This window comes from Gymnogyps californianus, unplaced genomic scaffold, assembly GCF_018139145.2.
Source record: "Gymnogyps californianus isolate 813 unplaced genomic scaffold, ASM1813914v2 HiC_scaffold_158, whole genome shotgun sequence".
In the NCBI taxonomy this organism is placed as follows: domain Eukaryota; kingdom Metazoa; phylum Chordata; class Aves; order Accipitriformes; family Cathartidae; genus Gymnogyps; species Gymnogyps californianus.
In genome coordinates this window covers 1-27,991 of record NW_026114039.1, presented here as the reverse complement: position 1 = coordinate 27,991, position 27,991 = coordinate 1, and the positions used below count along the sequence as shown (strand labels likewise).

The following is a 27,991-nucleotide window of genomic DNA, read 5'->3' as shown; positions in this document are numbered from 1 at the left end:
GTTGATGCCCTTCTGGCTGGTGGGCCCTCCTGTTGGGGTGTCCTCTGGTCCGGCCCCCCACCATCAGATAGCAGCAGGGTATCCGTCATCATCATCACTGGGGACAGGGCAGGGAAAAGCAAAGCGCGGTGTTTGGGGTGGAGGGAGCCAGGAGCAGCTCCCGACCCCCCTGCTCTCCTGACGGTAACGTGGTCTCTCTCCGCTCTTTGCAGTTGACATGGATGATGAAGACGGCCGGTGCCTGCTAGATGTAATTTGGTAAGTAGCGCCGCGCCGTGAGCTGGACGCCGCGGCGGTTCGTCGTCTCTCGTGCTGTTTTTGGGGAAGGCGAAGGGGTTTCTGCCACCCTCGGTCTGTAGGCGCAGCCCCGTCGGTCACCGGGGCTTCTCCAGTGCCGAGCTGGGTCCCCCAGAGCCAGAAATCATCCGAGGTGTGCTCCAGAGGGTCTGCAAACTTCCCAAACTTATAAACCCCTCCCGACGTATGTTTTTGTTTCCTCCTGTGAAGCTCGGAGGGCTCTGGGCTTCCCCAGGGCGGTGCCGGAGGAGGTTTTACACGACTTTACGCGAGGAAAGAACAGACTCTGTGCACCCCACGTTTCGCTTGGCCCGCTTATAATGGGAATAAATCCCATCGCTCCGATATTTTGCCAACAGCTATGACTTTTTCTGCGCTCCAACCCTTGCTGGCCGTCAGCGGCACCGGGCTGGGGATGCTCGTTAGCAGGTCCCCCAAATGATTTTTTGACAAACTGCCTGTCAACAGCCAACGCAGGCTGATTTTTCCAAAGGGGTGTAGTGTGGTTCTGAAACTGTTGGGAATTGGGGCTTTGCAGAATTAACAGGGGACAGGGAACAAGGCAGCGTTAGTGACCCAGGAGAAGAAAACTGACCTTCTCCGAGCACCTATACGTTAACTTCTAGCTGTCGTAAAGCATAGCCATTGAAGTATAAATCGGTGTACGTCATTAGTTACTGCGCTTACGAGCATTCAGAGTTATGTTACTGCGTTAATTAGAAACACGCGTTTCACTCCCGACTCAACGCGGGTCACGTGTTGCATCCCTAAACGGTTTCGTGTGTTGTTTTGCAGCGATCCTCAGGCCTTGAACGATTTTTTACATGGATCCGAAAAGGTGAGCGACGACTTGTTTCTATTCACCAAAAACGTTAACGCAAACTTCCTTTTTTCCTTTCCTTTTTTTTTTTTTTTATAACCAATGAGTTTTTCTAAAGAAGGAAACCCCCAAGTTCAGGATCCTTTTAGTTTTTAGGACTTTTTAGGACCCCGGCCAAGCGCACCGGGCAGCTCTCGGACCGGCAGCTCCCGCCGCTGCCCGTGTGGAGCAGCCAGCCAGGGTTTTGGGGCACTTTGAGCCGAAATGGGGTGCCTGCCGGCAGGAGACGGGGACGGGGAGGGACGCTGCCCCACCGCTGCCCCCGGGTGAGAGCGCAGCGCTTTCCAGGGGCTGCCCGTCAGCACTCCGCTCTTTTTGGTTTTTTTTTTTTCTTTTTTTCTTTTTATACTATATCTAAAGAAAGTAAATAAAATCTTTTTAATTACAGATTGACAGTGATGATCTCCTGGACAACACAGGAGATGCAGCCAGTGCCTTTTTTGAAGGTGCTGGGGTATGTATTTTTTTAATTTATACTTGGGGAATGTCAGCTTAGAAACCTTTCTTTTTTTTTTTCTTCTTTTTTTTTTCTTCTTTTTTTTTTTTTTATTTTTTTGTTTCGCAGGCTTGTTTTTCATCTGTTTCCCAGGTCTAGCAAAAGAGGCAGGACGCAGGGATTATTCCCCAAGATTTATAGAGAAAGAGCTCCACCAGGTTCCCCGTATCTCGGGGGAGAAAAGTTGGTTCCACCTGCAGGTGTAAACTCTGCTTTTAACCTGGGCAAAGCTTTGAGGCTAGAAAATGGGGTGAAGAACGAGAAAGGGCTAACCGTGCTCTCACACCTCAAAGGCGGTAGAGATAACTTGGAAGAATGCTTAAAAAAGTCGGTGAGAAGAAAAATCCCCTTCCTCCTAGTTCCCCCTTTCCTTGCAGACTGCTGCCACAGCGAAGGTGAAATATGTGGAAGTAGATTCTCAAAATCCTCCTCTTTTTTTTTTTTTTTTTTTTTTTTTTCTTCTTTTCCCCCAAGAGCATGGGTTACTCTGCATGGATAACATTCAAGCATGAAGGTCTCTTTTTCCCACCCACCCCCTTTTTTTTCCCCCCCTCTATTTTCAGTTACATTGTAATAAGAGCCTTGATTTTGTTGTTGTTGGTTTTTTTCCCCCTCCGTTGCGCTTTATTTTTTTTACAAAGACTTTGGGTAAAGCTGCCGATGCTTTGTAACCAATAAATCTATCTAGGAGTTGAGGCTTACTTCTGCTTTGATTTTTACTTTTATTTTTTCTTTTAACTTTCTAGTAGATCTGTGTTTTACAAAACTTGCTGGCGCCGAGCTGGTGGGGTCCGAGGTTAGGCTGCATGGCGTTTTTTTGTTATTTTCATGGTTCTTCCCAGCGCAGCCTTTGCTGCGTGCGGGGTGCTTGCCCAGGGACGCCCTTCCCACGCCCTCGCTATAGGAGGGCCGCCTATAGCGACACGCTGCAGCGTGGGTCCCAGTTAACTCGGCTGCGGCTTGAACGTCTCTTGCAAGAAAAGGGATGGGTTTTCATGGAGTTTTTAGGCTTGTTTCCAGAATATGAAATTGCCGCTTCCCGTCCCGACAACAGCTTAATTTTTAAGAGTAAGAAAGGCAAGGGATGTGTTTTGAACTCTTATATTTGGGGGCATTGAAATGGCTTAACGCATGAAAACGTAAAGCTTTTAACCCGTCCTTGGGATGCCGTTAACTGGCTCTGCCCTCGGCCCCCTCCCTCACTGAAACCAAGGCGTTTGGTGTCCGTCTCGCCTGCTCTCAGACGATGCCGCGCGCTAATTTAGGCTCTCCCAGGGCTGCCAGAACGCTCGCTGCACGTAGCGAATCGAGGTGCGGAGTGCGTGAGGGCTCTCTTCGCCCGCTCCTCTCCGAGGTGGCTCACCAAAGCTGTCGAGCCGTTGGCTTGAAGCCCTCTTCCCCGCGCTTGAGCTCAATGCCTTCTTCTTTCTTCTCCCCTCTGACCGGCAATCTCCCAGCTGCACGTACAAGAGTCCTCCGGCAACCATCTGAGCACCGAGCAGAGCCAGCCCACGACCAGCGTGGACCTCGACTTTTTAGAAGATGACATCCTGGGGTCGCCGTCCAGCAGCGGGGCGAACCTGCAGAACTCGGACCAGCCCTGCGACATCCTCCAGCAGAGCCTGCAAGAGGCGAACATCACCGAGCAGACGCTGGAGGCGGAGGCCGAGCTGGACCTGGGCTCCTTCCAGCTTCCCACCCTTCAGCCGGTGGTGCAGACGGCTTCCGACGGCACCCCGCAGATCTTCTCCGGCGGGGCCGACCTGATCGGGCTGCAGCAACCCGCCGTCCTGACGCACCAAGCCCTGGTGCAGCAGTCGGTAGGAGCAGATGTTGTCAACAAGGCCATCAGCGTTCAGCCTTTCCTCCAGCAGGTCGGCTTGGGGAACGTCACCATCCAACCCATCTCCAACCTCCAGGGCTTGCCCAACGGCAGCCCCAGCGGGACGCTGGGGATCGGGCCGATTCAGGTGGTCGGGCAGCAAGTGATGGCCATCAACCAGTCGGCGCAGCAGATCATCGCCAAGCAGGTTCAGCCTTCCCAAGTGGCCACCATGCCCGTCGGCAGCTACATCACCCAGACGGCGCCCGAGCAGCAGCAGGTCACCCTCGCCTCCACGGGAGTCTCTCCGCAGAGCGCCGGCCTCGTCATCCAGAAGAACCTGCCGACGGTGGCCACCACGACGCTGAACGGGAACTCCATGTTCGGGAGCGTGTCGGGGACTCAAGGCTCCCAGCCGCTCACCGTCACTTCGAACTTGAGCAGCCCCTTGGTGCAGGCCCAAAACGTCATCATTCACAGGACGCCCACCCCGATTCAGCCCAAACCCGCCGGGGTCCTCCAGCAGAAACTCTACCAGATCACCCCCAAGCCCTTCGGTTCCAACAACACCACCCTGACCATCCAGAACGAAGCCGCCCTGCAGCAGCAGAAGGCCCAGCAGAACCTGACCTTCATGGCCGGCAAACCCGGGCAGAACGTGGTGCTGTCGGGCTTCCCCCAAGGGCTTCCAGCCAACGTCTTCAAGCAGCCGCCGCCGCAGCAGCAAGCCCTCAGCAAGCCCATGAGCGTCCACTTGCTGAACCAGGGCAGCAGCATCGTCATCCCCGCCCAGCACGTCCCGCAGGCCATGTTGCAGGGCCAGAACCAGTTCCTCCTCCCCGGGCAGCTGGCGGGCGCCTCCGCCGTGCAGATACCCCAGCAGCTCTCCGCCCTGCAGGCCAACATGGGAGGGCAGATCCTGACCACCTCCCACCCCGGCGGGCAAGCCCATATCATAACGAGCCAAGGGCCGGGCGGGCAGCTGATAACCAACCAAGCCTTGCCGGCCCAGATCCTCACCAACCAGAACATCGCCAGCCAGCTGAACCTGGGCCAGGTACTCACCTCGCAGAACGCCCACGGCACCGCTCACATACTCTCGGCTCCCATCCAGCTCCAGCCCGGCCAGGTGGGTCAGCCGGCTCTTTTCCAGATGCCCGTTTCGCTGGCGGGCAGCTTGACCACGCAGAGCCAACCCTCCGTGGCCGCCTCGCTGGGCCAGACGGGGCAGACGGTGATCCAGGGGGTGACGTTGCCCAACCAGGTCGCCATGCTCAACGCCACCGAGAACCTCGGCCAAGCGGTGAGCATCCAAGCCTCCGCCACCACCAGCAGCCAAAGCCCCGGCCTCGTCCAGCCGCAGCCCGCCTCCGGCGCCAGCCTGCTGCCCAGCGCCGACCAGTCCTCCATCCTCACCGTCCAAACCGCCTCCCAGCCGCCCGCCCCGCTCCAGCTCAACGTCCCGCCGCCCCCGCCGCCTCCGCCGCCCGCCCAGCAGCCCGTGACTTCCCAGCCCAGCCCCAGCTTAGCCTCCAGCCCGGAGAAGATCATCCTGGGGCAGGCAGCCGCCGGAGCCATCATCAACCAGGACTCCATGCAGATGTTCCTACAGCAGGCAAGTAGAGCCCCTCGGGGTGGTGGCCGCGGTGTTTGCAGCCCCTTGGGTGTGTGGAGACCGACACCGAGCGCGGCGGGCTCCGGAGAACCCCACTTGCGGGCGTGCTTTACACACCGTACGCGCTAGAAGTGCTCCTGCATAGCCTTAATTCTTTACGTGTTGTCTTCCCGCCGTAGGGCAATTCCCTTCCTCAGTAGGTATTTAAATTTAAAGTTGCCGGGAGCCAGGAGCGGGGCTCAGGGCCGCTCTGCGTGTAGTCGAGTGCCATCACCTTACCTTTGGAAGGAGGAGCTGGTGATGGGTCCGTCCAGGTCACCAAAGCCACCACCGCAGCACGGAGGGATCGGCGTGGACCCGGTGTCCGCCTCGTCCCCGTGCTCCGTCTGCGGCTCGGGGTTGAGCTCAGCCCGCGGCGTCGGTCCTGCTTTCCCGCTCGGGGTTTTCTACCTTCGTTAGCTCGAGTCGGACCTTGAAAAATAATCGGGCGGCTCTAGAAGCAATGACAGCGGCCGGGCGGGCAGCAACACGCAGCGTCTCGTTGCAAGAGTCCCCGCTGCGGACGCGTTGGGTGCCACCCGCCCGTGTACCAGCGCGAGGAGGTCGAGGTCGGTCCAGCGAGGGCTGCGGACGTCTCATCTGGTCTTACCTACGTTGGTAAAGGGTTCGGTGACGTTTTAGACGCCAGGTTTGAGCCGTTGTGGGTTTTCTTTATTCTTAAACTCATATTTATAAAGGTGGGTGCTGGCCCATAACCTGCCAAAGTCCCTGAATTATCAGAGAAAGAAATGGGACGAGAGCGAGCGCGCTCTATTATTTTATTATTATTATTTCAGTAGTGGGAAGCTTTAAAGTTCTCATTTGAACTTCTTTGGCATAATGAGTAGCACGGATACGTCTTTCTAGGTATTTGGGCTTGATGTTGGCAGTCACCTCCCGGTATTTCATGCATAATTAAAACTGGGCATCTGCCTGTGGCTAAAGGGTTACAGTTCGAGCCCTCACCGGGGGTTTAAGAAACTTGGGATCCCCCTCGAGATTCGGAAACAGCGAGAACCCTTCCCAGAAATAGAGAGAACCCTTCCTGCCGTCGGGAGAAGCCGATGCGTGGCACTTGGCACGGGCGGTGCACCCCGGCTCCGCCAGTTTTTGTCTCTTTATTTGCCATTTAATGCCGGTTTCGATGCCGGGTAGAGTATTAACGCTTAGTCGTACCGGTGCAGGGGTTCTCCTGCCTGTCACCGTCGGCTTTTTGCCGGGATGTACCTCAATCTGCGATGGCGCTAAATGTCGCTGCGGTTGCGTTATCGGACCGCGGTCGGACGCGACGGGTCCCGGCGCCTTCCCCTGCAAAGTCCCTCTCCCACCTCCAGAGAGAGCTGTTTTCCTCGCCGGCCATACCAGCACCGTCCTGCCTCTCCTGGAAGACACGGTGCCCACGTCCGGGCCGAAAGCAGCTGTGGTTTGCTCTTCGGCAGCCGCCTCGCGGCGTTGCCGGTGAAGTAGGTGTAGCGATGCCGGGAAGAGCGTGGGGATGGATGCGGCAAGAGGCAGGCAAAGGAGGAGGACCCATAAACGTGGTCACTGCCCCGGGTGCATCGCCCGTGTGCGGAGCACGCTCTCCTACGGAAAACTGATCTGGCAGCGGAAAACTGTGCTGGAGTGCATCGTGCGTGCTACAGCAGAGGGTTCGGGTGACGTCAGACGTCTCCCGACGTTTATTTTTGCCCTGCTGGTCTTTAAAGCTTCCAAGCTCTTCCTCCGGTCTGGTTTTCTCTGCTGGATCTACACGTAGCCAGCGAAAGGGCCGCGGTTTTGCTTTCGAAGCGAAGCAGCCGGGTTTGCTCCGCTCTCCTTGGCGGAAAGGAGAGGGGAGAAGTGCTCTGAGCACGGCAGGATGCTCCCTCCGCCACCCGGCACCTCAGCGCCCAGAATTAAGTAGACTCCGGTAATTTATCGCTTGGCGAAGGCGAGCTGCTGCCGCTACCGGGCCAGCCATTCGGGGATTTTCAGCCCTTACACCCCAAAACCACAACTCACAGCCCCGGGCGTGGAGGACGGGCGAGCTGTGGCCGAAGTCGGGGGGCTGCGGGAGTCCCCTCTCTGCTGCCCGGAGGTGGGGATGCTGCCCAGCTCCCCTCCGGCCGGGCTGCAGCTCTCCTCCCCCTGCCAGCCACCCCGCCGTCCGTCCCTCTGTCCGTCCGTCTCCCCTCCGAGCTCCGGCTGCTCCCGCTCGCTTGCCTGCAGGTCCTCACTAACCCTGAAAGCTGCTGCCGCCCTGTGTTGCTTTTTCTTCTCCTCTCCCTTCACGCTCGCCAGCCGCTGCCTGGTATGTTTTTGTCCCTGCCAGAGGCTTCCTTACTTTTTTTTCCCCCTCCCCAATTCTTTATATTTCCATAGCCATCGGTAGTTACGAAGTACTATAATTGCTATTAATCAGAGGGATGTTTTGAGGCACAGCGAGAACGCAGCTCCCGGGGTGACTCTTTCCCCAGAAATTTAAATAGCGGGATGCTGAGTGGGCACTCACAGCAGCGAGGGCCGTTAGGGCCGTCCTCGTTAAGCCCTGGCCGGCGTTAGCTGCTCCAGCAGCGCGCTGGGGAGCCGGTGGCCACGGACCCCCTTCCCCAGGGGAGCGACAGCCTCAGCTTTGCATCGGCTGCGGTGGGGAAGTAGGGCAGGGTATGTCCAAGCGTTGCTCCAGCCAGTCCTGGGGGCAGTGGTAAGGGTGTTTTTGGGGGGAAGAAGACTAGAAAATGCTTCTTTCCCCGGTCTCACGGGGAGGAGCTGCAGGCTGGACGGGCTCAGCACCCCTCTGCCCGCGGCCGCCGCCGGTCCCTGCCTCGGCTGACGCGGCCGCAGCGTGGAGCTGCTTTTGGAAGCCCAGGCGAAGCTGGGGTAGGTGCCCTCCTGCGGTTTTCCCTTATCCTGACCCTAAAAATGCTTTTAAAAGCGATGCTGGGCAAGTGCGGCGGCACCGGCGCCGTGCCCTCCAGCATCCCTGGGTGGGACGGGGGGCTGCCCCCGCGGCGTCGCCCAGCGGGGCGTAGGGAGGGTGCTAGGGCCGACCGGGCGAGAGCAGGAGCTCGTTTTCCCGGCGCTTTGTTACCGCAGGGGGCAGAGACGCTCTACGAGCGATTTGCGAAGCCGCTTTCAGAGCGGTATGCGCTGCCCGCGCGGGTTGGCCGTCGTGTTTGACGGAGCCGAGAAACCCGTGGGCACCTTCGAGGGCAGAACTCCTTCCTGAGCTTTGACTAACTTCTTCCTCTTTCCTTCTCTGTTTCAGTTACCTGCAGGGCAGCAGAAGCTCCCTGGAGCCTCCCCGTCCCCTTCGCTACCTCATCCTCCCCTGGGGGAGAGCCCGCAGCTCCCGGCCGCCCACCTCTCCCAAATGCAGTCCCCCCACCCCTCCCGGCCCCCCTCCCAGCCCCAGCCCCTCTCCCGCCCCCCCTCCCGGCCCCACTCGCGTCCCCCCTCCCAGCCGCAGACCCTCTCCCGGCCCCCCTCCGAGCCGCTCTCCCGTTCCTGCACCCCCCAGGCACCCATGCCCAGCCTCTACGTCATCCAGAACCAGCTGGCCTCGTCCCCCCTCGGCGGGGGGCAGCACCCCCTGCGCCCACCCTCCCAGCCCCAGCCGCCCTTCCAGCCGCCGCCGGCGCAGGCGGAAGCCGCCCCGGCGCAGCTCCAGGTCCAGCTCCCGGCGCCGGCGGAGGTCCAGCACGCCCACTCCCCCCACTTCCAGCTGCAGTTTCCATCCCAGGGCCAGATCAAACCTCCCACTCCCACCCACGCTCTCCACCTAACCGCGGAGCAGCAGAGGAGCTTTCCGATGGTCCCGAGCCAATTCCAAACCCTCCCGGCCATCCCCAACCCCGCTCCTCAGCAGAAGCAAATACTGGACAGGTTCCAGCAGGTAAATAAGTACCGTCGAGGGTCTCACGCCGGGCGTAGCTAGCGTGGCAAAGCGCGGCCAGGAGCCGAGGGATTAAAGGCGAAATCGGAAGCAAAACCCGTCTGGTTCCTCCCAGGCGGGTCCCCGGCGGCTTCTGCCGTAGAGCTGAACCGGGTGCCGCTTCCTCGGCGCAGCCCCGTTGTTCTTCGGGGGTTTTTGGGGTGCCGAGCGGGTTTGTGCCGTGGGTTACGTCTGGCTCTGCCGCCTGTCGCCGCGGGAATGCACGTGCATACCTTAACGTATAGCGCTTGTAGGAGAGGCGTCTTCCACGGATGCGATTTATGTATTGGTCTGTAAATAAGACGACGAGAAGGCGTTTGCCACAACAGAAATAAGTGTGCCCCGTTCTCCCGTGACAAGCATCCCCCGAGACCTGTCTGGTCCGGGGTCGAATCCTGCCCGAGTTTGTGATTTGGGGAGGGGGGGGTGGTGCAGGCGTTGAGGCTGGGGCCGTGGGATGCAGGTATTCCCACGGGGATGCTCGGGGACCGGTCCAGCCCTCGTTAACGGTGCTTCGCCGATGGAGGGGGCGGGTCAGGGACTTCCCAGTGAAGTACCCGAGAAAACCAGGCTTCTAAAATTAAACTCAAGTTATTTATTTTATATTCGCTTGGCGAGGGGGGGGGGAGAGGAACGGGGAATGAAAAGGGCAATGCTTGAGCTTGGTTTTATTTAACTGCCTGTTAACTTAAAGCCAGCTCCCCTTATAAGGACCCGATTTGCTTTTTTCGAGTGCACGGGGCCTGTTCCCGTGGTTTCAACCCTGGGCACCGGCGGGGCTGGAGGCCGGGAGCTCGGCGGGCGCCTTTTTGGGTTTTTGGTTTTTTTTTTTGGCTCCTCTGGTACATGTCTCCCAGTGCCGAGGTTGGGGGGCACGGACGGGCCCAGCGCAGCAAACGCTCCCTTCCCTCCTCGGGCCTTTGTGCTGAAGCGATGGCGCTCGCGGATTAAAAAGCGATGGGTTTAGGGCACGTTTTCAACTTCTGGGGTTTTTGTTTTGTTTCTTTTTTTTTTTTTTTTTTTTTTTTAATCCCGCGCAGGTGCCGCAGGGGATCATCCTGCAAACGAAGCAGCAGCCTCCCACCAGCCAGGCTTCCCCCGCGCTCGGCCAGTTCAGCAGCCCGTCCTCCTCCGTCCTGGTGAGCGGCCAGGGGCAGCCGGTGACGACGACAACGCCGACGCCAGCCCCCGCGCACAGCCACGCGCCCGCCGCCCTCCCGCCTTCCACCACAGGTTCGTGCCGCTGGCTCCCGCTCTCGGGCAGGGGGAAAAAAAAAAAAACCGAACAAACAGGGGAGGGCATCCCGGCACGCGAGCGTCACGTCGCCCTCGTTTCGGGAGAGCTCAGCCGCTGAAGCGACGCTTCACGTGCGAGGAAAGGGCGGTGGGGTGAAAGCTGTCAGCGCAGGGAGCCGGGGTCGGGGCGACGGAACTCTGCCGCTCGTTTGCGCCCGGTTTTTTTAATAAAGCTCGGTCTTGCGGGGTGAAACGCGCTGGGGGGAATCCAGGACGATGTTATTTGTTATCTAGGCTTGAACCTGAACACGAAACCCCCATTTGTTTTACGTTTTGCTAGGTATTACCGCCCCGGTTCCTGCAGAGAGTAAAACCTTCTCCAGCGTTTCCACCCCGATTTCTGCTGGGAAAGGGGCTGCGGCCCAGGGGAAGTCCGGAACGCCTCTTGCCATACAGCAGCCAGTTCAGGTGAGGAAGCATTTTTCATGGTTTTCCCCTTTATTTCAAAGTTTTCCACCTTGAGAGCAAACAAATCTGTCAGCGTTCCCCTCCGTTTTATCAAAAAGGAAGAATTAATTTCTAGAAATGTTTTTTTTTTCCACTTTTGAAGTGCTGTGAACCTCTGAAGACGATACAAAATGAACCATTCCCTCCAATATTAGCGAAGCTTTTGGGGAGGCAGGCTTCGTCGTTCCTCCTCTTCAAGAGAACTGATTACTTAGCGATGATTTAACGGGATGTCAGGGCTGTTGATGTAGATTTCTGGAAGTACAAACTAGAAAATTCTATTTCTATGCGAAAATACGTCTTAGACTTGGGTATTTACACCTGAGCAGCGAGGGAGCCGCCTGCGAGCTCCTTCGCCACCGACCAACGTTGTCTTGGCAGGCCTGTTTTGGCGATCAATTGTTATTTGGTGAAATCACTCCGGGATTCCAAATAAAGCGATTTCTTTTCGTTTCTTCCGCAGACTAAGCCTGGCGTGATCAGTTCTGTCTCAGGCCTGAACCTGGGGAAGGGTCCCTTGCAGATCCAGGTCGTTGGGAAAGGATTATCGCAGCTCGTGCCCTCGGTCCCCGTGCAAAGCCAGCAGCTGGTGAGCGTGCACGGATGTGCGCGGGGGATTTGAAAGGAAGAGTCTGCGGAGAGCTCTTCCGAGGAACGATCTTGCGAGGACTGGCGACCGTCACGCTTTGTCGCTGCAAGAAATGAGGTTGATTCGCAGGTGGTTTGCGCATCCCATTCGTGTGGGAACTCTAAATATACCAAAATATAAATACGTAGATTTGGTATATTTATACATTGGTATATTTGGTGTATATATACCAATTTATATATTATATACGTGTACTCTAAATACGCTGAAAGCTGTTTTGTCAGAGGGAGCAGACGCCTTCCTCCGTACTTAAAACCCGTGGCAATCCGCGCTTTCTCCTTTTGGCTCTTTCCTCTAATTCTGAACCAATTCGATCCGTTTTCCTTCTCCCTAGAGCGGTTGCCAGTCTCCACAATGTCGCTCCTCCATCTCGATTCCCTCAAAAAGAGGAGGAATTCCCTCCGGCGCGGGCTGGGGCCAGCCGCCGGCGCGGTTAAACCCGGCGCGGGTTAAACCCGGTGCGCGGCGGCGGCGGCCCCTCTCACCCCTGTCCTTTCTTCTCCCACCAGTACGACAGCAAGCTCGGCCTGAAGAAAGCCCCGACACTACAGCCCAGCAAGGAAGCTTGGTGAGTGCATCGGGGCGGGGGGGGAGAAGTTAAAACGTCAGAGAACGGCGTGCTGCCGCGGCTCCCTTCGTTACCGTACTCTATTTCCGTGGCCCTTCTTCCGCTCCGTGCCGTTAACCCTGGAAACGGGGAATTTTGCCTGTCAGCTCCTGCCCCCCCACCAGCGGTTTTCCCTCTTCTCCTTCCTTCCAGCTTCCTGGAGCAGCTGCACAAACACCAGGGAGCGGTCCTGCATCCCGACTACAAGACGTCGTTCCGCTCCTTCGACGATGCCTTGCAGCGGCTCCTGCCCTACCACGTCTACCAGGGGATGCTGCCCTCTGCTCAAGACTACAGGAAGGGTAAGTCCTCCCAGGGAGCGGCACGCAGCTCTCCGGGGCCACTAAAACGCGAGGATAGTGGATCGAGCTTTAAAAAAAAGTGGGTGTTTTAGCACTAAACAAAGCGGAGAACCTATCTGTGCCTTCGCTCTAGAAAAACGTAACTTCCCGAGGCGATACAGCTGAAGTTTTCCAGGGTTTCTGACCCGGAATAGTTCAAAGCTGCGTTAAAGTTTTGTCACAGCCTCTGTATGTTTTGGGAAATCATTCAAACAGATCTCAGCAGATTCTTAACAATCCCAGCAGTGAAAAATGGCACAGAACCCCTCTTTTCAGGGTCTCCCCCGGGTGAGGCCAGTGCAAAAGTTAATAACAAAGAGCCACCGGCCCCGTGCCTTGTGACGCAAACTTTCTTTTCTCCCCATCCTCCTCTTCCTCGCAGTGGACGAGGAGTTTGAAGTGGTGTCTACCCAGCTGCTAAAGCGCACGCAAGCGATGCTGAACAAGTACCGCCTGCTGCTCTTGGAGGAGTCTCGGGTGAGTCCCGGCGTCCTGCCCTCTCCGGTCTCACCGGTTGGGGCTGGAAGCGCGATTTATTTCTCCCAGCGCGGGCCGCTTGGATCCGTCGGCGGCTTTTCGGGTTCCGCTTCGGCGCCGCGTGGGCTACGGGTTCTGTCCTGCCGCGGCGGAGTCGGTGGGGGCTCAGCCCCTGGATTTTTTTTTGCAGAGGTGGGAAAGCTTTCCTCGCCCTGCCGTCGGCTCGGGCCGGTCTTTGCAAGCAATTGGTGTTTGTCTTGCCGCGAATTCGGCGGAAGGGCAGCTCTGCGTTGGGCCTTCGTCGCTCTTTATGAACGGGAGCGGGAAAAATCTGGAAGAACAGTAGCCGGTGTTGAGGTGGTGATGTGTAACCGCTCTTCCTCCCCGTCCCTCTCCTCTCCCTCCTCCTTTCTGTTCCTCGTCCGCAGAGAGTCAGTCCTTCGGCGGAGATGGTGATGATCGACCGCATGTTTATACAGGAAGAGAAGACCATGTTAGCGCTTGACAAGCAACTGGCAAAGGAGAAACCAGGTGGGAGAGGACTTATTGCCGTGGTTTGTCCACCTTTGATAACCGTATGCTTGGCTTTTGACGTCTTCCTCCTCTTCAGAGGCCGGGCGTGAGGTCTCTGGACCCTGCGGTGCTCAGGGCGGGACAGTGTCAGCCTGTTCCGCCGGGGGCAGCGGGGATTTGGGGGGGAAAAGCTGTTGAAAATAAGAGCGAGCGTTACCTGCTGCCGCTTGCACTCTTCCCCGCTCGCTCCTCTACGTTAGAGATCTTGGTGGCCAAAGTCTTATTTAACGCAAAGCGCGTGCGGTGTTCAGGCTCCTGACAAGTTGCTCTGTGTTCCTGGTTGCTCTGGAGGTTCTGTATTAAAGGTTTTGTGTTCAGTTACTGCGTTCTTCAAGCAAGATAAGGGGCGAACTCCGTAAGAAGTGGAACTTCTCGGAGGGAAGAGGGGCCGAGAGGCGTAAGGGGTGGGGAATACGTCCCGGCACGAGCAGGCAAATTTGCAAAATACATATTTTGCGATAATACTGTTGTAATAATAATAATTAAAAAAAAAAAAAAAAAAATTTTAATAAAGGGATAGCGTTTCGTGCTCGCGCTAACGCCTGACGCGGTGTTTCCCTTCCAGACGAGTACGTCTCCTCCTCCTCCCGCTCGCAGAGCCTCTCCTCCTCGGCGGCCCTGGCCTCCGTCTCCAGCGCGGCGCCGGCCCCCGAGAGCCTGAAGGTTCCCCCCGTGCCGACGGCCCCCCCCATCCACCCCACCAAGCTGGTGATCAAGCACAGCGGGGGCTCCCCGTCCGTCACCTGGGCCAAGGCTTCGCCCTCCCTGGACGGGGACGAGGACGCCTTGCCCTCCAGGAGCAAGCCCCCCATCAAAACCTACGAGGCGCGCAGTCGCATCGGCCTCAAGCTGAAGATCAAGCAGGAGGCCGGGCTCAGCAAAGTGGTCCACAACACCGCCTTGGACCCCGTCCACCAGCCGCCCCCCGTCTGCCGAGTCATCAAAGGACCCGACCCCCACGCCTCCGGCACCGGCAGCGCCGCCGCCGCCGCCTCCTCCGCCGCCGCCGGGCAGATGAACGGGACCGTCGACCACGTAACCTCGGCTCCCGCCGAGAAGAAACCCATCGTGACCTACTGCCGGCTCCCTCTTCGCAAGACCTACCGCGAGAACGTGGACGCTTTCGTGGCCGAGAAGCCCGCCGACGCCTGCCCCAAGGGGAGCGCCCCGAAGGCCGACAAACTCCCCGGCGCCCTCGTCATCAAGCAGGAGGACGGATCCAGGAGCGTGATCACCTCCCACAAGAGCCAGGGCAGCCCCTCGACGGCCGCCGCGGAGAAGAGCCGGCCGGAGGAGAGCTCCAAGCTCCTCTTCTTCAACCGGAGCGACGCCCGCTCCCTTGTCCTGCAGGACAGCCCGGCCCCGCAGAAGACCGACGACTCCACCAGTGGCCTTATGAAGGAGCTTGCGGAAGTCGAGGACGAGTTTTACCGCGGGATGATAAAACCGGAGCCCCCCGACCAGGGCTCGGGCTCGGAACTCGCCTGGGAGGTGCCGCTGCCCCCGGCCAAGCGTAGGAAGTCGGAATCCTTCGAGGTGGACAACGCCAGCTTCTCCAGCGACAGTCCCCAGGACGACTCCCTCAACGAGCACCTCCAGAGCGCCATCGACAGCATCCTCAACCTGCAGCAACCTCAGACTGGGGGCCAGAACGTCCGGACGCCTTCCTCCTCCTACAACTCCTCTTCCTCCCCCTTCTCCTCGCCCGTCCACCGTACGGACGCCTACCTTGCCCCTAATCACAACGGTGGCCTTGGAGCAAGGACGTTGAACAGATAACAGAGAACCAAACGCAACGGCAGCGGGACACTGAGCGAGGACCGGAGAGGAAGGAGAAGGAGAAGCTCTTGCTGGTTGGATGCGGTTGAGCCCCGCGGCGGTGCCGCCTCCCAGAGACCCGACGGGCCGGGCCTGGGACGGGAGCGGCGGGGAACGAAGGGCGTCCCGGGGATGCTTCGCGCCCCCCCCCCCAGTGTTTATAGAGATGGACGGGGGGGGTGGGGGGGTTTGGTGGTGTTTTCTTTCTTTTTTTTTTTTGGGATGTTGTAGAGCGGAGGCCGGATTTACGGATCCGCCCGACCCTCGCGGCGAGTGCGACGCGAACCGAGCGCCCCCCGGGGCGGGGAGGGGGCGGACTGGTGGGGGGGGGGGCCCCGTTAGGTATTGTCGGCTGTGTAATTTAGATTCTGTAACAAATTGCTAATATGAATATCTGATCGGTCTATTCTCTCTTTCCCCACCCCGCCACCCCTGCTCCCACCCCGGCCGGCCCTAAGCTCGGAGCAGGTCGGGCGAATCAAAGCGGTGGGAGGCCAAAGAGGACTCTGCAGTCGTTGCCCCGGGGGGGCAAAATTTATCCTTTTTAAGTTATTTCAGATACCGCGCGGGCTTGTGGACCCTCGGGGCCGGGCAGCAAGGGGCAAAAAAAAAAAAAAAAGAAAAGGAAAGCAAGGAAACGCAAACACTAAATCGCTCAAAAGGAAAAGCAAAGTTTACAGTGAGTTTTATGCCTGGAGGAGAAGCAAATTCCTCGGGGGCTGGCGGAGGCGGGTGGGATCTGGCAGGGGAGGGGAGGAACGGGGACCGGGGAAGGGGGGGGACACACTCTGGTTTTGCTTCTCCCCGTCACCCCTCGGCTCTGCCTCGGCTCTTCCAGCTTGACGCTAAAAATGCCAGGAAGGACGAGTGTTCGAAGGGCGGGCGGGGGGAAAAGAGCCATTAGACGCCGCGAGCGCGCCCTCGCGAAAAAAAAAACCATGAATTATTTTGTCCGAAGCTCTCGGGAGGCTCCGTCCGTTCCCGCTCTGCCTTAGGGCGTCCCTGCCCAAACGCTGCCAGCGAGGACGCCGGGTATTTTTTCCCTTTTTCCCTGTGTTTTGCGCCTGCGGAGCCGCCCGTCCTGCCTGCGTGTGTCCCTCCTTCCCGGCTTTTTTTCCCTCCGCCTCCCTTTCCCCCCCCCCTTTTTTTTTTTAATTATTTTTTTTTTTTTCCCTTTTCGGAGGCAATAAGTTAACCGTGACTTTCAAGTGCCATCGGGTGCGCGTGCCACTCTCCCCGCTCCTTCGAAGCCTTGACCCGTTCCCCGGCCGGCTCCGCCAGCCCGTATGCATACATATACATACATCTGCATATATATATGTGATCGGCGAGCGCCAGCGGGTGCGTGTGTATATATGTGTGTATATATATGTACGTATATATACAGCAGCGGGGGGGGGGGGGTGTTGTGCGTGTACAGGGGCAGCTTCCCGCGCTTCGGAGAACCCCGGGAAAACGGGATTTTGGGGGCGAAACGCTGCAGATCCGGGGCGGAACGAACGGCAGAGACCTCGGGGATCCCCCTTCCCGTAACGGGGGGGAGAGGGTCGGAGCGGGGACCCCGGGCGGGAACGGGGAAAGAACGAGCAGCATCTTGAACGTCAGCTTTTTCGGGGAGGGGGGGTATTTTTTTTTTTATTATTATTTTTTTTTTCCTCTCTCTCGAAGCGATTCCCCGCTCCGGTGACAGGGAGCCTCTGTGTGCAGTGTTTGGCGGTGTAAACAGGGAGGGATCACCCTTGGAAACAGAAAACATCCTTCCTCTCCGGCCGGCGTCAGCTTCCCTTCCTCCAAAACCCAACAAACAACAAAAAAAAAAAAAACCCCAAACCCCCCCAAAACTGAAGTTTGAAAGGCCGGGGCAGAGCCCCCCCCCCGCGGGATTGGGGTTTGGGGTTTTTCAGGGTGGAAAAAAACCTGGGAACAGAGCAAAGCTGGAGTTTTGCTCCCTTCCCTCTCCAGATCCGTCTCCCGCCGGAACGCCCGGAGCGTGCGTGGCATCGCCGGGACGGCGCTCCGGCGGGACGAGGCTGGAGCGGAGCCAGGGGAGCAGCCTGCGGCCGCTCCCTGGGAGCCTCCTGGGGCTGGGATTTGTTTCTTTTTTTTTTTTTTTTCCCCCTCCCCAACCTTCTTTTTTTATTTTTTTTTTTTTTTTTTTTCCCCCAAGAAGGAACCATAAATCTGCTTTTCCCGAGCCTGGGAACGGGCGGCGAGCAACGCTCGGCATTCCTGCGCGCTTGCTCACCGTGCGCTGGCTCACCAACGCCCGGCCTCGGCCGCCCAAACCCTCCCGCTGTCGGCCGAATCCTCCTCTTTAATCCAGAAATTCCCGCTGGTTTTTATTTATCCCGGTCTCTTGGAAAAAGCCCGATTCCCTCCCCGCCGTCCCGCGTCGCTCCCAAACGGAGCGGATGACTTTTGGGAATGCCGGGAGCCACCACGCGCTTCCCCGCTCCCTCTTCTCCTCTTTTTTTCCCCCAAAACAACAAGAAAGGCCTTAGAGCATCCGCCGGCGGGGAGCGGGATTCATCCGGAGGGAAGGGGCTTGGGCGGGTGGGATCCGGCGCTCCCCGGGAATTAGGGGGGGGGGGGGTGACTCGCCCCTCGGTGCGGGGCAGCTGCCGATGCTGGGGACCCCCCCCTTTTTTTTTGCTCATCCCTCGGCTGGGGAGAGCAAACCCGAGGTAAAAAAAAAAAGAAATGAATTTTTTTATTATTATTATTATTATTTTTATTTTATTTTTCCTGCCCCATTGGAGACGCGGGGGCGGGCGCCGCCGAGCGGCCGGACCCCCCAGCCCCCGGCACGAGCGGCTCGGCGCGGGTGGCTCGGGGTAGCAATAATGGGCGACGATTCCCAGGCTAAACTATTCGGCGTTTTCTTTTTTTATATATACATATATATATATAAAAAAAATGTATATTAAATTGTTTGGGGTTTTTTGTTTAGTGTCTAATTATTTTTTTTTTTTTAATCGAGAAGGAAGCGCGGATTGGGATCGTTAGCTCCTTTATTTTTCCTTTCTCTGCGAGACGGATCCGCCGGAAAACCCGAGATTTTCCCTTTTCACCCCAAAAAGGGCCGTTCGGCGCCGCCGGGGAGGGGGGGGGGCACCGCGGCTCGCCAGCGTCCCCCAATTTTGGGGAGAAAAAATCCAGGTTTGGCCGTTGGGATCTTGCGTTGCCCTGGGGGGGGGGGGGGGCTCAGCCCTTCCCTACCCGTTCTAATCCGCATTTTGGGGGGGGACACACACGCCACACACACTCTGCTGCCTGGGGGGGTTAATCCCCGTTCTTGGGGAGGCAAAAGATGGATTGGGGGGGCCCCCCCCCTCCCCAAATCCCCCCCCCCCTTCCCCGTCCTTGCCCCCGGAGCGGTGCGGGGAGCACCGACCCCCCCCCTTAAATGAGTCTTGACGCCCCCCCAGTCCCCCTCCCGCCCCGCCGGTACCAGTGAACGCTATCACAGTTCGAAACAAAATATAGTACTATAAAAATAATTTTGTACTGTATTTATTGTGTATAACGATTTTTTTAAAGAATTATGTACATTTAGTACTTCTGTGTAAATTAAATCGCTCTTCTTTTTAAAAACTGCGCCCGCCTCGCTGGTCCCTCTCTGCTTTCGGCAGCCCCGGCCCCAAACCTCACCCCCAAAAAAAAACCAACCCAAAACCCCCTCTCCTGCGGCAGGAAAAGGATCGGAATCGGGTAAAACGGCAAAAACCGGCTGCTGAGCCCCAAGGGCGGAGGAAGGCTCCCGGGTTTGGGGGGACCCGGAGCCACCGTCGGCCTTTCGGGGTGAATTCCGAGGGGTTTGGGAGTTTGCGGGGTTTCTGTCGGGGTCTTCCGCTCCCGCACGAAGGCGGCGGCGTTTGATGCCGAAAGGGGAAGGAGAGCGGGGCTGGGAGCCGGGTCCCACCCGCGAGTGGGGCTGGGGGGGGCTCGGGGGGGGGGATCTGGGATCCGGATCCCGACCCACGAGTGGGGCTGGGGGCTCGGGGAGGAGACCTGGGATCCAGATCCCGACCCACGAGCAAGAGTGGGGGCTCGGGGACGGGATCTGGGACCCGGATCCCAGCTTGTGAGCAGGGCTGGGGGCTCGGGAGATGACCAGGGACCCTTCTCCCACCCACGAGCGGGGCTGGGGTCTCAGGGAGGAGACCCGGGATCTGGATCCCAACCCACGAGCAGGGCTGGGGGCTCAGGGTGGAGACCCGGGATCCAGATCCCGACCCATGAGCAGGAGTAGGGGCTCGGGGATGGGATCTGGGACCCGGATCCCAGCTTGTGAGCAGGGCTGGGGGCTCAGGGAGACAATGAGGAACCCCAATCCCGACCCACGAGCGGGGCTGGGGTCTCGGGGAGACGACCCGGGATCTGGATCCCGATCCATGAGCAGGGCTGGGGCTCAGGGTGGAGACCCGGGATCCAGATCCCGACCCATGAGCAAGAGTAGGGGCTCGGGGATGGGATCTGGGACCCGGATCCCAGCTTGTGAGCAGGGCTGGGGCTCGGGGAGATGACCAGGGACCCTTCTCCCACCCACGAGCGGGGCTGGGGTCTCGGGGAGGAGACCCGGGATCTGGATCCCAACCCACGAGCGGGGCTGGGGTCTCGGGGTGGAGACCCGGGATCCAGATCCTGACCCGTGAGCGAGAGTGGGGGCTCGGGACCTGGGACCCGGATCCCGACCCACGAGCGGGGCTGGGGTCTCGGGGAGACAACGAGGAACCCCAATCCCAACCCACGAGTGGGGCTGGGGGCTTGGGGGGCACCACCAGCATCGTGCCAGGAAACAGGATGGGAAGCCGGGGGCGGGGGGGGGGGAGCGACCAGCAGAGACGGGACCAGGAGAATCCCACAATCCTGGGAAATCCCAGATGGAGCGAAACCCTCCGGACCCCGACCTCGGTGGGTCGGTGTCAGGGAGAGGGGCTGGGGGTCTCGGGGCGGGGGGCTTCACCGCATCCCGGCGGGATGAGGCGTGTGTCCGGCACAGGCCTGTCCGGCCTGGGAACGGCGGTGGCCGGCTCTCGCGAGCCCTCCCCGGCCCGGCCCCTTCCCAGCCCCAGCGCCGCTATTAATTTATTCTTTTTTTTTTTTTTTTTGCTTTTATGGCTCGGTCTCAGGCCCGGCTGCCTCCGCTCCCCCCCCTCGGCTCCCTGCGCCCTGATAATTTATGTTAATATATTCCCCCCCCAGCCCCGCAGCCCCAGCCCTTTTCTCCCGGCCGCCTCCGGCCTCCCGCTCAGATCTTCTGCGGGACCTTCGGCATCGCCGGGAAGGGATTTTTCCTCCCTTTTTTTTTTTTTTTTTAAAAAAAAACAACCAAAAACAAACCAAAAAAAAACAAAACAAAAAAGAGCGAGAAAGGGGAGAAAAAGAAGAAGGAAAGAAACAAATCGCTTCGGCCGGGAGCAGCATTTCGCTCTGGAAAGCGGCGCCGGCAGCTCCGCTCCCCCCAGGGACCCCGCGACAGCCTTTCGCCCCTTTTTTTTGGGGGGGGGGACAGAAAAAGGCCGTTTCCCCACCAGGAAGAGAAGAAAACCCCCCCGGCCCTGTGAGCCGCAGCCCCGAGCCTCGCCGGGAAGGCGAACAACAACAAAACCCCCCCCAAAACCTCCTTTTTCCGCTCGATTTTGTGGCGTTTCTCCTCCAAGGAACCCAGGCCGGGGTGGGGGGGGGGGTCCCACCGAGCACCCACAGCACCCCGTGGCACCCCATGGCTCAACTCTCCAGCTGAGCCGGGCAGATCCAGCCGTCCCCTGCGCCGCCAGCAACACCCACCCACCCCACCACCACCACCGCCACCCCAGGACACCCATTTTGGGGTGCCTCCCCCCCCCCCCCTCCTCCAACTTCTCACCCCCTCCCTTCCCCGCCGCCGGGATGTTCAGCTGGATGCGGAAGAACGAGAAGAAGAGCCCCGAGGTGGTCCGCACCGTCACCGAGGGGCTGAAGACCCTCTACAAGAAGAAACTTCTGCCGGTGGAGGAGTTCTACCGCTTCCACGATTTCCACTCGCCGGCGCTGGAAGATGCCGATTTCGACAACAAACCGATGGTGTTGGTGGTGGGGCAATATTCCACCGGGAAAACCACCTTCATCCGTTACCTGCTGGAGCAGGAGATCCCCGGCAGCCGCATCGGACCCGAGCCCACCACCGACTCCTTCGTGGCCATCATGCACGGGGAGACGGAGGGGATCACGCCGGGCAACGCCCTCATCGTCGATCCCAAAAAACCTTTCCGGAAACTCAATCCTTTCGGGAATACTTTCCTCAATCGGTGAGTGAGGCCCCCCGACACCCCACCGCCGTCGCACACCCCTACCCCACCCTGCCCCGTTCCGCTGGCACCCCCCAAATCGAGCCTTGCCAGAGCAAAGCCCCCCAAAAACGAGGCGCAAGCCCCCCCCCCATCCCATCCCCGGGATTTCACTCTCCAATTCTCCGATTTTTCCCCATTTTTTGATATTTTCTGTCATATCCCCCAAAATGTGGGGGGCAGCGGGGCCCCCCCATGCCCACGGCAGCAGCTCCCCCCCCTCCCCTCAGCCCCGGGGATTTTGGGGGCTTGGGGAGGGTCCCGTTTGGGGTCACCCCTTGGGAAAGGGAAGGGGGGGGGGTTTCGCTCCCTGCCCCACGGCGGGGGGGGGGCCGGGAAAGGAGGGGGGGGATGAGCCAGGCGTCAGGAATGCGGCCCCGGAGCCTGCCAAGGCCCCGCTGTCCCGGAGCCGCCCCCCCCCCCCCCCCCCGCCCCGGGGCCGCCTCGGAAAGACGCCGTCAGGGCTGGCAGATGCTCTGACACCGGGGGGGCCCCCCCCCCCCCCCCCCCCCCCAGAACACGAGTGGGGACACGAGTGGGTGCTGCCCACCTTCTCCCCCCTCGCTCCCGCGGATTCCCCCCCCCGCAGCTCCTGAGGAGTGGGGGGGGGGGTTCAGTGGGGATCCGGAGGTGGGGGGGGGGGGGGGGGTCCGGTGGGGGGGGGCCCGGCGGGGGGGCACTAACGGGGCTCCTCCCACGCAGGTTCATGTGCGCCCACCTCCCCAACCAGGTGCTGGAGAGCATCAGCCTCATCGACACCCCCGGCATCCTCTCGGGGGCCAAGCAGCGCGTCAGCCGGGGTAAGGGCCCCCCCCGCGAGCGGGACACGCGTGGGTGGGGGTGCGGGCCCCCCCACGCTTCCCCCTGCGGGGTCGGGGTTGGAGGTGGGGGGGGCGCGAGTGGGGCTTCGAGCAAGCGTGGGGTGCAAGGTGCAGCGGGGTGTGGGTGGCGCAGTGGGGTGCTGCGGGGGGGGGGGCAAAAGGGTAAGGGGGTGCAAAGCGGGGGGGTGTGGAAGGCGCAGCGGGGGGCGAACGGGGGGGGGCAAAACGAAATGGGGGGTGTGCAAAAGGGAGTGGGGTGTCGATGGGGGTGCCAAGCGGGAGCGGGCGCAGGTGGGGGTGCAAAGCGTAAGGGGGTGAAAACGGGGGGGTGCAAAGCGCCGCGGGGCGCGGGTGGGGGGGTGCGAGCTTTAACGGGGGGGGTGCAAAGCGCAGCGGGGTGCAGGCAGGAGGTGCAACAGGCAGCGGGGTGCCGACGGGGGTGCAAGGCACAGCGGGGTGCAGACGGGGGGGGTGCGAGGTGTAACGGGGTGCAGACGGGGGGGGTGCGAGCACAGCGGGGTGCCAGAGGTGGGGGGGGGGGGGTGCCAACTGTAACGGGGTGCCAACGGAGGTTGCAAAACACGGCGGGGTGCTGCTGGGTGGTGCAAGGCGCAGTGGGTGCCAAGGGTGGGGTAGAGCGGAGGGGGGGGTGCCAGCGGGTGGGGCGAGGCACCGGCGACGGGTGCCAAAGGCGACGCAATGGGTGCTGCCAAGGGTGGGGGGGGTGTGCCAGCGCTCCTCCCGCCCCCCCCCTCTCCCCCCCGCTGCCCCCCAGGGCTGGGATGAGCAACGAGGGGGTCCCGTGGGGCGGGGGGGGGGGGGGGGGGGAAGTGTCTGGGACCCCTTTCTGGAGCTTGGGGGGCTCCCCCCGCATCCCGGGGCCGCTGCCAATTTTCCAGGCCGGCTGTCCCGCTGTGGAGGCCGTGCCCCCCCCCCAGACCCCCCCTCTCTTCCTTCCCCACCCCAAAACCCTCGGCCTCTGCCAAGAGCCCTGGCACCGGCTCCTGAAATGGCCCCATGGCGGGGGGGGGGGGGGGGGGGGGGGCTTGGCTGGAGGAGACCCCCCCTCCCCCGGGCAGGGGGGGCTGGGAAAGGGGGGGGGACACACGACGACACGACTGGAAAAAGGGGGGGTCAGGGCTGGGCTGGGGCTGGGTTGGGGCCAAATTCCTGGCCCGGCGCTCCCCGCTGCGGTATGCACGGGGGGCCGGGGGGGGGGGGCCACGGGTGGGGCCGGGGTCAAGGCCGGGGTCAAGGACGAGGATGGGGTCAAGGTCAGGGGCAGGGGCAGGGATGGGGACGGGAACGGGGACAGAGAGACCTTTCCCAGGGCTCGCCGCTTTTGCCTTTTTTGGTGCTTTTTTCCAGGCTCTTGGGGCCTCCGGCTGCCGGGGGGGGGCAGGGGGGGCCGGGGGGGAGCGGGGCCCTCGCAGAGGGGTGGGGGGGGGCAGGGGTGCAGGGAAGGGGGGGCCGAGCAAGACCCCGTTGGCAGGACCCCACGCCAGGCAGGGACAGCAGGGGCTGGGGTGGGGGTTAGGGGTGGGGTTGGGATTAGGGTTCGGTTTTGGGGTTACGGTTGGGTTTTGGGGTTAGGGTTGGGATTAGGGTTCAGTTTGAGGTTAGGGTTGGGATTAGGGTTGGGTTTGGGGGTTATGGTTGAGATTAGGGTTGGGTTTTGGGGTTAGGGTTGGGATTAGGGTTGGGTTTTGGGGTTACGGTTGAGATTAGGGTTGGGTTTGAGGTTAGGGTTGGGATTAGGGTTGGGTTTGGGGTTAGGGTTAAGATTAGGGTTCGGTTTGAGGTTAGGGTTGGGATTAGGGTTGGGTTTTGGGGTTAGGGTTGAGATTAGGGTTCGGTTTGAGGTTGGGGTTGGGATTAGGGTTGGGTTTGTGGTTGGGGTTAGGATTAGGGCTGGGTTTTGGGGTTAGGGTTGAGATTAGGGTTGAGGTTGGGGTTTGGGTTAGGTTTGAGGTTAGGGTTGGGGTTAGGATCGGGTTTTGGGGTTAGAGTTTGGGGTTAGGGTTGAGATTGGGGTTAGGCTTGAGGTTGGGGTTAGAGTTTGGGTTGGGGCTAGGGTTGAGATTGGGGTTGGGATTAGGTTTAGGGTTTAGGTTGATCTCAGGGTTGGGTTTTGGGGGCCAGGTTTGGGTTCCCCTCCATGCAGACCCCTCCGGGGGCAGCAGGGGTTCATCTGCACCCTGAGCGTGGCAGCACCCCCTTTCCCGGGGTCCCTCAACCCCACGGGCAGCCCAGCCCAGCCCCGGGGGAGCCCCCAATTCCCCCTTTCCCCCTCCCCTCCCAGGCTATGACTTCCCGGCCGTGCTGCAGTGGTTCGCCGAGCGCGTGGACCTCATCATCCTCCTCTTCGACGCCCACAAGCTGGAGATCTCGGATGAGTTCTCCGAGGCCATCCGAGCCCTCAAGGGCAACGAGGACAAGATCCGGGTGGTCCTGAACAAGGCCGACATGGTGGAGACGCAGCAGCTGATGCGCGTCTACGGGGCGCTGATGTGGTCCCTGGGGAAGGTGTTCAACACCCCCGAGGTGCTGCGCGTCTTCATCGGGTCCTTCTGGTCCGAACCGCTCCTCATCGCCGACAACCGGCAGCTCTTTGAGTTGGAGGAGCAGGACTTGTTCCAGGACATCCAGAACCTGCCCCGGAATGCCGCCCTGAGGAAGCTCAATGACCTCGTCAAGCGAGCGCGGCTCGTCAGGGTGAGTGCGGCCGACTGGGTGCATGGGTCCTCTCCATGGCTCCGGTCGGGCCAAGCGGGGACACCAGGACTCCTTGGAGCTCTCCGTGGCTCCGATGGGGCCAAGGGGGGACACCAGGACTCCTTGGAGCTCTCCATGGATCCGGTGGGGCCAAGGGGGGACACCAGGACTCCTTGGAGCTCTCCATGTCTCCGGTGGGGCCAAGAGGGAACACCAGGACTCCTTGGAGCTCTCCATGGCTCTGGTGGGGCCAAGCGGGGACACCAGGACTCCTTGGAGCTCTCCATGTCTCCGGTGGGGCCAAGAGGGAACACCAGGACTCCTTGGAGCTCTCCATGGCTCTGGTGGGGCCAAGCGGGGACACCAGGACTCCTTGGAGCTCTCCATGTCTCCGGTGGGCCAAGGGGGGACACCAGGACTCCTTGGAGCTCTCCATGTCTCCGGTGGGGCCAAGGGGGGACACCAGGACTCCTTGGAGCTCTCCCCGGCTCTGGGAGCAGGAGCGCTGAAGGTTTGGGGTCCCCTCCCTGGCCCCAGGAGGTGGCTCAGGGGTTCCCTCAGCCCCGGTGGCTCCTGGCCATCTCCAACAATGGCCCCGTTGCCAAAAGGGGGGGGGGGGGGACGTCATCGTGCCCCCCCCCCCCGCCCCATCCTGTGCCTGGCTTCCTCGTTAAGGGTTTCCCGTGAGGTAGCGCCTTCCGCCCCTGTGATTACAGAATAATTAACGCGCCCGCCCCAGCCCCCGCTCCCAGGCCAGGTCCCCCCCCCCCCCCCCATTTCGTTCTGAGACCCCCCCAGGATTGCGGGGGGCTGGTTTAGGGCTGGGGGGGGGGGGGGGGACAGGGAGGGAGCTGAAGCAGCCCTATACCCCAGCCCATCACCCTGGCGTCTGGCCACGGGGGTCTGGGGCAGGGGGGGGGCGGAAGGTGGGGTGGGGTGGGGGTGGGGGGTGTTGGCGTTATTCCCCGTCTCCCTCTTCCCCCCCCCTCCCCGCCACCGCCGCCACCGCCGGCCTTATCGCATCCGGCCACCTGCGGCCGCGGGCCTTTGTGCGGCGCATCCGCCGCCCGCGACGCCCCGGGACGGGGACTGGGATGGGGACTGGGACTGGGACTGGGACTGGGACTGGGACAGGGATGGGGACTGGGACGGGGACTGGGATGGGGACGGGGACTGGGACGGGGACTGGGACTGGGACTGGGACTGGGACTGGGACGGGGACTGGGACTGGGACAGGGATGGGGACTGGGACGGGGACTGGGATGGGGATGGGGACTGGGACTGGGACTGGGACTGGGACTGGGACAGGACCACCATGCATGCTGGGATGGGATGGGGACACGGGGACATGGGGATGGGGATGGGATGGGGACGGGGATGGGGACAGACTGGGGATGGAGACGGGACAGGGATGGGGCCAGGATGGGGCCATGTGGTGGGTGGGCACCCAACCCCCCCCACCCCCCCCACCCACCCCCCACCCCCCCACCCGTGGGACCCCCCCCCCCCCCAGTTCCGACTGTCCCACCCGAGGCTCTCGGCTGCAGAGGGGACCCAGGCATCTGTGTTCCCACGCTTCCCCTGTGCCGTGCCGTGCCGTGCCGTGCCGTGCCGTGCCGTCCGCTGCCGGTACCGCACCCAGCCCCCCCCCCCCCCCCGCCCCCCCCACCTTCCTGACCCCCCCTCCCCCCCCGCTTCGCCCCCAGGTCCACGCGCACATCATCAGCCGCCTGAAGAAGGAGATGCCCTCCGTCTTCGGGAAGGACAACAAGAAGAAGCAGCTCATCGCCAAACTGCCGCTCCTCTTCGCCCGCATCCAGCTGGAGCATCACATCCCGCCCGGAGACTTCCCCGACTGCGCCCGCATGCAGGTGGGGACCGGAGCCGGGGTTTGGGAGGGGGTGGGAATGACGACGCCCGTGCCAGGGGGGGATCCGGTGGGATGCTGAACTCCTGTGCCAGGGGATCCGGCGGGATGCTGAGCCCTGTGCCGGCGTTCTGTCAGGATGCTGACCTTCGTGCCAGGGAGTCCAGTGGGATGCTGAGCCCCATGCTGGGATGCTGACCCTTGTGGCGGGGGATCCATTGGGATGCTGAGCCCCGTGCTGGGAAGTCCGGTGGGATGCTGATCCCCGTGCCAGGATGCTGACCCTTGTGGCAGGGGGATCCAGTGGGATGCTGAGCCCCGTGCCGGGGGATGCAGGGGGATGCTGACCCCCGTGCCGGGGAGTCCGGTGGGATGCTGAGCCCCATGTTGGGATGCTGACCCTTGTGCCGGGGGGTCCAGTGGGATGCTGAGCCCCGTGCCGGGGTGTCCAGTGGGATGCTGAGCCCCGTGCCGGGGTGTCCAGTGGGATGCTGAGCCCCGTGCCGAGGAGTCTGATGGAATGCTGACCCCTGTGCCAGGGGATCCATTGGGATGCTGACTCCTGTGCCGGGGGGTCCGGTGGGATGCTGAGCCCCATGCTGGGATGCTGACCCCTGTGCTGGAGAGTCCAGTGGGATGCTGACCCCTGTGCCGGGATGCTGACCCTTGTGCCGGGGGTCCGGTGGGATGCTGAGCCCCGTGCTGGGATGCTGACCCCTGTGCTGGAGAGTCCAGTGGGATGCTGACCCCTGTGCCGGGGGGGTCCGGTGGGATGCTGACCCCTGTGCCGGGATGCTGACCCTTGTGCCGGGGTGTCCAGTGGGATGCTGAGCCCCGTGCCAAGGAGTCTGATGGAATGCTGACCCCTGTGCCAGGGGATCCAGTGGGATGCTGACTCGTGCCGGGGGGTCCGGTGGGATGCTGAGCCCTGTGCTGGGATGCTGACCCACATGTTGGGGGATCTGTCGGATGCTGAGCCCCCTCTCTGT

General features: G+C 60.9%; 2 protein-coding genes across 2 annotated transcripts; both read left to right on the top strand.

Moving 5' to 3' along the window:
• The first annotated feature begins 217 nt into the window (after window positions 1–217).
• BICRA (BRD4 interacting chromatin remodeling complex associated protein) lies at window positions 218–15,405 on the top strand. Its single transcript, XM_050913882.1, has 12 exons — window positions 218–258; window positions 1,093–1,135; window positions 1,566–1,631; window positions 3,131–5,110; window positions 10,103–10,295; window positions 10,639–10,766; window positions 11,269–11,394; window positions 11,964–12,022; window positions 12,215–12,363; window positions 12,785–12,879; window positions 13,308–13,410; window positions 14,018–15,405. Exons 1-12 carry the CDS (start codon window positions 218–220, stop codon window positions 15,229–15,231), a joined length of 4,197 nt encoding a protein of 1,398 aa, XP_050769839.1. The 3' UTR covers window positions 15,232–15,405.
• Window positions 15,406–21,100: 5,695 nt separating this feature from the next.
• On the top strand, window positions 21,101–27,006 carry LOC127028063 (EH domain-containing protein 2-like; the record flags this gene model as incomplete). The annotated part of the gene is made up of 4 exons (XM_050913888.1): window positions 21,101–21,560; window positions 22,302–22,399; window positions 24,723–25,135; window positions 26,842–27,006. Coding segments are annotated over exons 1-4 (1,074 nt in total), but the record flags the coding sequence as incomplete, so codon positions are not given.
• Between the last annotated feature and the right edge of the window lie 985 nt (window positions 27,007–27,991).

Excerpts from the sequence above, each read along its gene's own strand:
- BICRA (XM_050913882.1), top strand. The coding sequence starts at position 218 with ATGGATGATGAAGACGGCCGGTGCCTGCTAGATGTAATTTG. Across the intron at positions 1,632-3,130 it reads CCTTTTTTGAAGGTGCTGGG|CTGCACGTACAAGAGTCCTC; the intron begins GTATGTATTTTT and ends GCAATCTCCCAG. Across the intron at positions 13,411-14,017 it reads ACTGGCAAAGGAGAAACCAG|ACGAGTACGTCTCCTCCTCC; the intron begins GTGGGAGAGGAC and ends TTTCCCTTCCAG.